Raw genomic sequence first — 8,423 nt, 5'->3', positions numbered from 1 at the left:
CTGCATATTCTGTGAAGGGCCAAGCACCCACGCCTGCAGAAGCCCATTACATCGGAAAAATATTATTGTATTGTCCCGGTGGAACTACAGGAAAATGCTGACAAATGCAAGATAACAGCGGTAAGCTACTGTGCCCTGCCACCCGACAGCAACTTTCCTGGAAAAGTTGTAACACAGAGCAAGTGCGGTAAATACAAGCGCGTAATGATGGACGTCATTGGACAAAAAGGGCGCACTAATCACTTCTGCGTCGTCTCATGCTGCCCTTCAGGGACGTAGTCAGGGGGGGGGGCTCAACCCCCCCCCCGAAATTTTTCAGTTTTGCTTGCGTATATATACACGCGCACATACAAACGCACGCACGAACATACATAAAGTATGGTTGAACCCCCCCCCCCCGAAAAATATTTCTGGCTACGCCCCTGCTGCCCTTATATTTGGGTAATTCAACTGCACTTGTCCCTTTCGCCGTCCCCTTGACATTGTTTCTCGCAATTCTGCCAAACACAGCAGCATACTGCGAACTAAGTTTAGTATGCTGTTGTTAACCCTTACGCATTATTAAGGCTTTACCTTTAGTTGCCTCATAAAACGAGAAGTTACCGTAGGTTGTGTCAGCGTCAACACAAGTGTTCCCAAAAGCCGCGTGACCACAGATGACGTCCCAGTTCGGCCAAATTGGTGACGTCATTGTAATATCACATGACATCCACTCTTGGTCAAGGGTGGGCCGATCCAGGAGTAAGTGCGACTCCACGTGAGGTGCATAAAGCTTAATGTTCACTGGAATTTATGACGTTAAACCGCAGATATTATGATGTTCACTGGGAGGGGGGATTAGTAAAATCGGTTGACACGAAAAAGAAGTGAAAGAAGATGGCTTTCTCCCTCGAGTCGTCTTAAGGGAATACACAAGGGTCCGTGTTACATTTTATAAAAGTCTCAAAACATATTCTGCACGCACGAACGTATCTCTCACATAAGGCACTGGTGAACATTGTGTATGCACGAGTACATGAAACAGCCATAACCTACTAATAATCACCAGGTTTATGGCCGTGTAGTGGAATGCGCGGATTACCATGAAATAAGGGAGGCATTGGGCTGAAACATAAGCGATATACGACGCCTTGGTCCCAACTTGGATCACTATGGGTAGCATGTCCACATGAGCATGCCGCATAGATCTCGCTTGAGTATGATAGCCCTGCCGATGGGACTGCGGGCCTGTTTCATTCGTCATAAATGAATTGTAGCGGAACAACGGAACAATGAAAGCGGAACAACGTCCCATTTTTTTTTGGCCTTTCAGCAGTACATGAAAGTTACAAGGGAACTGGGGTGACAGTTGGTGGTCCGGGTCAAAGTGTGGGCAAGACACCATTTACGAGTTTTCCATTAGTCACAAATGTAGCCGTCCATGTAAGAGCAAATGATGAACTATTCGCCAAGCTGCCTTAAATGTGTGACCCTTTTTTTGTAATACGTAAGCATCTTTAGAGCGACTCAACGAGAAACCCATCTCTGCGGCCGTCCGGCATTTTGTCACGTAAGACGAATCGCTGTGAATAAAATTAGTATATAACAACATATGCTTCATTGGCGGTGGTGCTTTTTGAGCATACGAGCCATGCTCAGAAGGCGAGCGTCTTACCCACTGGGATAAGCACGGACGTTACAGATGGTGGATGTACGCATGTGTCACATGAACGCTTTGTACTGGCAATAAAAAATAAAAAAGTAGAACACTTTGTAAGAAGACCTCTGTAATAGAGCCAAGTGGAATATCGTAGACCATAGGGAAATTCCGAATTTACAAAAATTTTAGGTTCAACAGAGCACGTTGGTGTTTCGCTGGTCCCGAGATGCGCCTTCCATTCTGCCTACGCTGACACTGACAAAGGTTCGAAAGACCACAAAGGTCGTGGCGATGTCGCCCGACCGTGACGTTCCAGGAAAGCCGCAACGCAGAGGTAGTACATGAAAGCACGCGATACAGGATGTTATTGGAAACAAAGAGGTCACTACCCGGCTCAACATAGTATCAGACGACAACGAAGAGCCGCTGATAAGTAGCAAACCGTTGCGCAACGCTTGAGAGAACCGCCAAAGGAGATTCTGCGAGGAAGTTTTCTGTCCCCTGACATCATCCGAAATTCTAAGAATGCAAGTGACCGATAGCATCCCATGAACACATCGTGTAAATAGCAACATAGGCACGTCCTTCCGTGCTTCAAACGCAAACTTACATCATTTTCATTGCGATAGCTATTATATGGACACACTCGGCTGTTTTCTGCCGCGGCCGTCTTGTCCTGGATATATATATATATATATATATATATATATATATATATATATATATATATATATATATATATATATATGCATGTATATGGGCCGTATTCACAAACGATACTTAAGTGGAGGTACAGTAAGTGTAAGAAAAGTGCAAGTATAAGGAAAGTTTCAGACAAGTGTTTCTTGAACGACACTTAAGTATTACTTTCCGAAGTAGCACTTTTCGGGACAAGTATGTCGCATGATGTTGAGTCTACGTAAATTATTGACGTGTACGATCTATTTATTTGCAAATTATTAACTTTTGCATCGAAATAATTTGAAAAGAAGAGATTCAGTGTTAACATGCACACAGTGGTGAGTAAAGAAAACAGGTATTGATATTTTTGCGCTTTTTTTGGACTTATCTGGCCACAATGGCCTATAGTGACCCCCTGTTATAGCCCATTGATACCCCAGTCAGCTGTTACCTCTCCCCGTCGCAACAGTTATGTTGTGTTCGCTACGTACGGTGGCTTACAGTTTCGCTGTGCTTAGTTAAGCATTTCTTCACAGTGTGTGTATGCAATATTTTTTCTTTGTCTTGACGATGGAGAGGAAACAAATCAACTTCTCCGAGGAAGAACGCGCTGTGTTGTTGGACCTGCTCTCACGCCACCGCAGCGTCGTCGAAAACAAGAGGACCGACGCGGCGTCCGCGAGTCGGAAGCGCGACTCCTAGAAAAAGATTGAAGATGAGTTTAACAACCGCCACAACGTCACGCCACGCAAATGGACCCAGCTCGAGAAATGTTGGGAAAACATGAAAGACAACTGGCGAAGGAGGAACGCTGAAGACATGCGGGAACGGTTTGCGACAGGTAAGCATTGGTCTGATTGATATTACGATATTACTAGTGACATATCCTGCATTAGGGCATTGTGCAGCGTTCGGAAATTTATCGCGATGACTTAAAGCGCAGCTTGTCTTTAGAGACGCACTGGCATTCCTTCTCTTTAGGTAGCATTCCTTGTCTTTAGGTAATAAGAAGGAACGCCAGCGTGTCTCTGAAGTCCGGCCTCGGCTGAACTCGCGAAAATAGGGAGCGCTCGCGCTCCTTACTTTTGTCACAGCATCTGCAATCATGGTTGCGTTTTCTTACACTTGTGCTAGGTACAAGGAAGAGTGCAAGTTGCGGTAGTAAATCCGCTGAGCACTATATGCATCGCTGCGTTTGCACATTCCTTTCGTGCGTCTTGTGCGTTTGTTTAACGTTTGTTCATTATGCTGTGCTTGAAAAAAAAAAACCGGCAGCACCCACGCACTTTGGGAATCGATGTAATGCGACGCTGTCAGCAAGAAGCAAATAATGCTGTATATAATATGCATGTCATTATTCACATGTTGAGACCTCTCATTTTTGTTCATCATACAGTCACGTCGTGCAGTACAAATTTGGTGTATATCAAGCGAGCGAAACGGCCGTCAGCACGCCATGAGCGTGGCATGTAAATGATGTTCTACATGACATGCAGGTTATGATTTTAATATTACAACCTGTCATATGTGTAGGTCATACAGAAATGTCTCATCGTAGCAATTTTTGAATATATCATGTTAAGAAAACGGCCTCTGGAGCACTATGGCCATGACGTGTAAATCATGGTTTTCATGACAAGTTATTCATGATTTTCATGGTATGACCGGTCATTCATGTTTGCAATACAGTCATGTTATGCCATACCAATTTTGGTATAAATCCCATTAACGATACGGCCAGGAGAGCGCAAAGTCGTAGGCGGCTAGATAGATAGATACGCTCAAAGTCGCCGAAGTTCGCTAAGAAATGCTTCGCATTCAAAAAAACTTTCTTTTGAAGTCTCACTCAATTCGTTTCTTTGATTTTTTGCACTTCAGGTGGCGGAACACCACCGTCAAGCGAAATGACCGACGAGCTGCAGCGCGTAGGAGACATCGCTTCACAGATGGCTGTTCGTCTGGCCAACCCCTGCGACAGCGACCGCAGCCGGCATGATGCTATGCCCGGAGGATCGCAGTCCTCGAACCAGCTGTGCACACCTTCTGTCGCTGCACTGCTGTCGCAGACCCAAGCCACGCCTCTGGAAGAGTCCGGTGGTATGGCTCCTTCGTATTTTTTTCATTGCCCATGTTTTAGGTCTGTTAAGTTCACTTTTTTGTAACACAAATATGTTTCGTTTATTACGCTGCAACTGTCACGTACGCATTTTCAGAGTCCAGTATTTTAGCCGTTTTCTGAACGGTGTGTTTGTCAGGCTTCGGTGCTGCCACCCCCTACTGGCTCATGTAATTGAGCATCTCAATGTGACGAATGAACAAAGCAACATCAAACCTTGAAGATATAGGTAGATTGCACCACGTGACGTTTTAAAAAATAAAATAGTTACAATAGGCACTTTAGGTACTACATGGCTGTAGATTGTACATACACAGCATGGTGTTCAGAACAATGCGACACCTTTGGTGTAGGTATGCAGGAATCGGCAAGCAGTGTGACCATATGAACTGTTTCCACAGGTTGTCAAGACATGTACGACGGGGCAACAGACTCCTATTCATGGGAAGAGCCTAGCAGTCCGCTGGAAGAGTCATCACCAATTCATTCACGTCCCCATGGCCAAGTACAGGATGCTGCAATGAGCAAACCGTGCTATGGCGGTGGTGCAAGCTTATCAGAGGCTGCAGCTGGAGCACCCACAACAACTTCCGGAGCCGCTTCAGCTGCAACTGCCAGCGCCGCTGTGCCAGCTGGCACGAAACGCACTTCAACCAGCGGCAGCCAGAGGCAAACGGCTGTCTCAATCGAACTGGGTGCCCGCCTGGATGCCATCAAAGAGGACCGCGAGGAAAAGAAACGAGAGCATTTATTGAGGTTGAAGTTCATGCGGATCGAACACAAACAAAAAAGAGCGCAACACAATGACACAATGGAGCTTTTTCGGTTATAAATAGCGAATCAGAAGGCCAAGGCACAAATGCTAAAGCTTCAGCTAGACATAATGAAAAAACAGTATGAGTAAAGTCACATCCCTGTTATGTTGTTTCATGTCGTTTAAGTGAAATACTGCGCGACTATGCGCTCCCTCATCCTGAATCCGCCTGCTGTGTCTGGCACAAGTGGCATGGCTGCTGGTGGTGGCAGAGCAGATGAGATGGTAGTCGGTGAACTGCTGTCATGAATGACCTGGCTTTGCGGTGGAGGTGGGACGGGTTCTCTCAGGAGGTGGCCGAAGTTGTGCAGTGCGGCACAAGCCGTTATGATAATGGGAACTGATGATGTTTTTATCTGAAGTGTCATGTCGAGGCATGGAAACCTTCGCTTCCACACTCCAAACGCCCTCTCGACACTGCAGCGAGTCCGTGAGAGAGACTTGTTGTACCTAAACAAAGCATTTTTTTAATATTTTAGGCATTTGTGTATACAATAGTATTGCTCCACGATTGCTCCAACTTGACTTCACCTGTGCTTAGGGCTGTCTTTCGTCCCTGTGCCCCTAAATGGGGTCATCAGGTAGGATCTGCAGGGATACCCCTTGTCGCCAAGTAGGATGCCAGGCACAGTCCCTCTCTCATACTGTACTATCGCCGAACTATTGTCAAATATCCGGCTGTCGTGAGCCGAACCCGGCCAGCTGGCCACCAAATCAAAAAATTGAAGCTGAGGCCCTGTGATTGCGTGCAATAGGAAGCAATCTTTTTTCACTCTGAAATAGATATAACGCTCAGGAAAATTGGTACAAATTTATGTTATGCATACAACGTTGCACTGCTACTTTTATAAACATGATAATTATTCGAATATTTCCCTAATTTACGTCAACGGGAGAGCCATAAACATACCTGGACATTGATTGAGAAGTAGCCCTTACGATTCCGAAAGACCTCCGCGTCTTCTCCACCGGGATTTTTCATGGGCACATGAGTGCAGTCTATGCAGCCGCTCACACCAGCGAAACGCGCCATGGCATAAAATTCCTCCATTACCACGGCTGCTTCACTGGCATTGGGCAACCTCACAAGCTGCGGGAACAATGCGTCGGCTATCATTCTTGATATGCGTGCGTTGATGCGTGACACGCTTGCCTGAGACACATTAACAAGGTCTCCGGTAACAACTTGAAAGGTTCCGGCGCCGTAGAATCGCAGCGTGATGAGCAGCTGGAGCAGTGGCGGCACGGGGTGACCACGTTCGTTGTCCTTTGGGTGCAGCGGCAGCATTTCCAGCAGGCGTATCACTGCTCGCTTGGAAAAGCGGTACCGTGACAGGAATTCCGCGTCGTTGAATGCCTCTATAGGATTCTGCCGATCCCTGAGAACTGGCCGTAACGGCGGCGCGTAGCGATACGCTTCATCCTGTACAATTTCCTCCACCCGGCCAGCAAAATCCACGAAGTCGGCGAGACTGTCAGAATAGTCAGCCATTTTGTTTGATCAGAAAATCAGCGAAAGTTGCGCGATAAGTTACACTTATGAAAGTATGAGGAAAGTATAAGTTTGAGTTAAGTGCGGGGAAAGTTTCAAAAACCATACTTAAGGGGCACTTATGAAAGTACCACTTTTCTGGGTAAGTATGGCTCCTGGAAACGAGGCTACAGAAGTTTTCACACTTGTTTCAAGCACCAATAAATTACTGTAACTTTCGCGGAACACTGCCCGTAAATGTTCTAGTCTTTATAAAGGTACTTTTCGTAACAGGCGGAATAAATTATTTCTCGCTTTTGTCGGTTTTAAGCCTTCGGCTAGACACAACAAGCAGCCGCCACTCAGCGGCCGTCGCTATAAAGTGGTCATCACAACTCGCGCTTATTTTGTCGTCTACAAGTTTGTTTACTGTGCTGAGATATCGCATGCAGTACGAGCGGTTCTTTTGTGACCATACGTGCGTTTCGCTCCTTGGATTCTTTTTCTGCTTTTCAGCGTTTGGCGTTCTTCTCTAACTTCTTTTATTTTCAGAGCGCCCGCGAGCGTTCCCTTCTTTCTTAATAATGGGAGTGTTTTCATGTGAAAGGAACCAATAATTCAAAAAAATAACAGGTGAGGTCTTTCACTTGCTCCGTTACACAGTTTATTCGGGCGTCCACAGCTGTTCTGCAGACGCAAGCTGCCAATGTATGTGGTTGGGCGACCGCAGCAGCTCTACGGACGCGAGCTGCCATCAAAGCCCGCGTCTGCCAAGCTGCTGCGGACGCCTGGCTAAAACTGTTTGATGAAGCAAGCGAAACAACCTCGATCAGCTCTCAAATATATTTCACGTATGTCATCAGCATGCAGTGGCGGAACCAATTGACCGCGTTCGTTGTCCTTTATGCCCAGCGGCAGCATTTGTAACAGGCGTAGCACCACCAGCTTTGAAAAGCGACTGCGACAGGAATCCCGCGTCGTTATACACCTCGATGGGATTGTGCCGATCCCTGAGAACTTGTCGTAACGGCGGCGCGTAACGATATGCTTCATCCTGCGTAATTTCTTCCACACGGCCAGCATAATCGGTGAAGTAGGCGACACAGCCGTAGCGGTCGGCCATGTTGTTTCACGAAAAAACAGCTAAAGTAGCACTTAAGGTAGCCAGTAGCTGTACTTTACTTCCCGGTACTTAAGTGCTGATTTAAGTTTCACTTAAGTACAAGATTGGTCTGTGAAACGCGTTAAGTGCCGATCGGTTACTTAAGTCATAAGTTAAGGATAAGTTTCGTTTGTGAATACGGGCCCATGTATAAAAAGGCACGAAGAAAAATTAAGCAGAAAAAAAATTCCGAAGCACCCGACCGGGGATTCGAACCATTACCTCCTCGCACCTCAGCTTGCTGCATTAGACAACCCAACCATGACCCATGCTTGTGCCGGCGAAATAACGGCGAGCTATTTATACACACCGGTTACCGCTGGTGGTAAGCAAATCTCGGAGCAGCTTGAGCGTGTTTTCTATCACGCAACGCTCCTAATTTTCCTTCAATTTGAAAACTGCCCTTCAGACACGCACGACAAAGTGGCCCTTTTCTGCACCCACTCGTCATGTGGAAGAAAGAAAAAACAAAGAACACCGGGAACACCTTACATCAGACTTCCGCGTGTGACATGAGGCGCAGGTGATCACGCGCCGCAG

The 8,423-nt window shown here is 46.5% G+C and overlaps 2 protein-coding genes across 2 annotated transcripts; one reads left to right on the top strand and one right to left on the bottom strand.

The window, feature by feature from the left end:
- The first annotated feature begins 3,027 nt into the window (after positions 1-3,027).
- LOC119374256 (uncharacterized) lies at positions 3,028-5,331 on the top strand. Its single transcript, XM_037644333.2, has 3 exons — positions 3,028-3,161; positions 4,199-4,417; positions 4,838-5,331. Exons 1-3 carry the CDS (start codon positions 3,104-3,106, stop codon positions 5,266-5,268), a joined length of 708 nt encoding a protein of 235 aa, XP_037500261.1. The 5' UTR covers positions 3,028-3,103; the 3' UTR covers positions 5,269-5,331.
- A 41-nt stretch (positions 5,332-5,372) lies between these two features.
- Positions 5,373-6,742, bottom strand: LOC119374250 (putative nuclease HARBI1). Its single transcript, XM_037644327.1, has 3 exons — positions 6,157-6,742; positions 5,782-6,013; positions 5,373-5,700 (listed from the first exon to the last, which is right to left on the bottom strand). Exons 1-3 carry the CDS (start codon positions 6,740-6,742, stop codon positions 5,373-5,375), a joined length of 1,146 nt encoding a protein of 381 aa, XP_037500255.1.
- Positions 6,743-8,423: the final 1,681 nt, after the last annotated feature.

The sequence above is a fragment of the Rhipicephalus sanguineus genome, chromosome 11 (assembly GCF_013339695.2).
Source record: "Rhipicephalus sanguineus isolate Rsan-2018 chromosome 11, BIME_Rsan_1.4, whole genome shotgun sequence".
In the NCBI taxonomy this organism is placed as follows: domain Eukaryota; kingdom Metazoa; phylum Arthropoda; class Arachnida; order Ixodida; family Ixodidae; genus Rhipicephalus; species Rhipicephalus sanguineus.
The sequence above is the reverse complement of the archived record's forward strand: the minus strand, read 5'-3'. Positions and strand labels throughout refer to the sequence as shown.

Coding starts and splice junctions, on each gene's coding strand:
- LOC119374256 (XM_037644333.2), top strand. CDS start 3,104: ATGAAAGACAACTGGCGAAGGAGGAACGCTGAAGACATGCGGGAACGG. Junction 3,162..4,198: donor GCGGGAACGGTTTGCGACAG/GTAAGCATTGGT, acceptor TTTGCACTTCAG/GTGGCGGAACACCACCGTCA. Junction 4,418..4,837: donor GCCTCTGGAAGAGTCCGGTG/GTATGGCTCCTT, acceptor CTGTTTCCACAG/GTTGTCAAGACATGTACGAC.
- LOC119374250 (XM_037644327.1), bottom strand. CDS start 6,742: ATGGCTGACTATTCTGACAGTCTCGCCGACTTCGTGGATTTTGCTGGC. Junction 6,014..6,156: donor CTCAATCAATGTCCAGGTAT/GTTTATGGCTCT, acceptor GAGTGAAAAAAG/ATTGCTTCCTATTGCACGCA. Junction 5,701..5,781: donor AAAGACAGCCCTAAGCACAG/GTGAAGTCAAGT, acceptor TGCTTTGTTTAG/GTACAACAAGTCTCTCTCAC.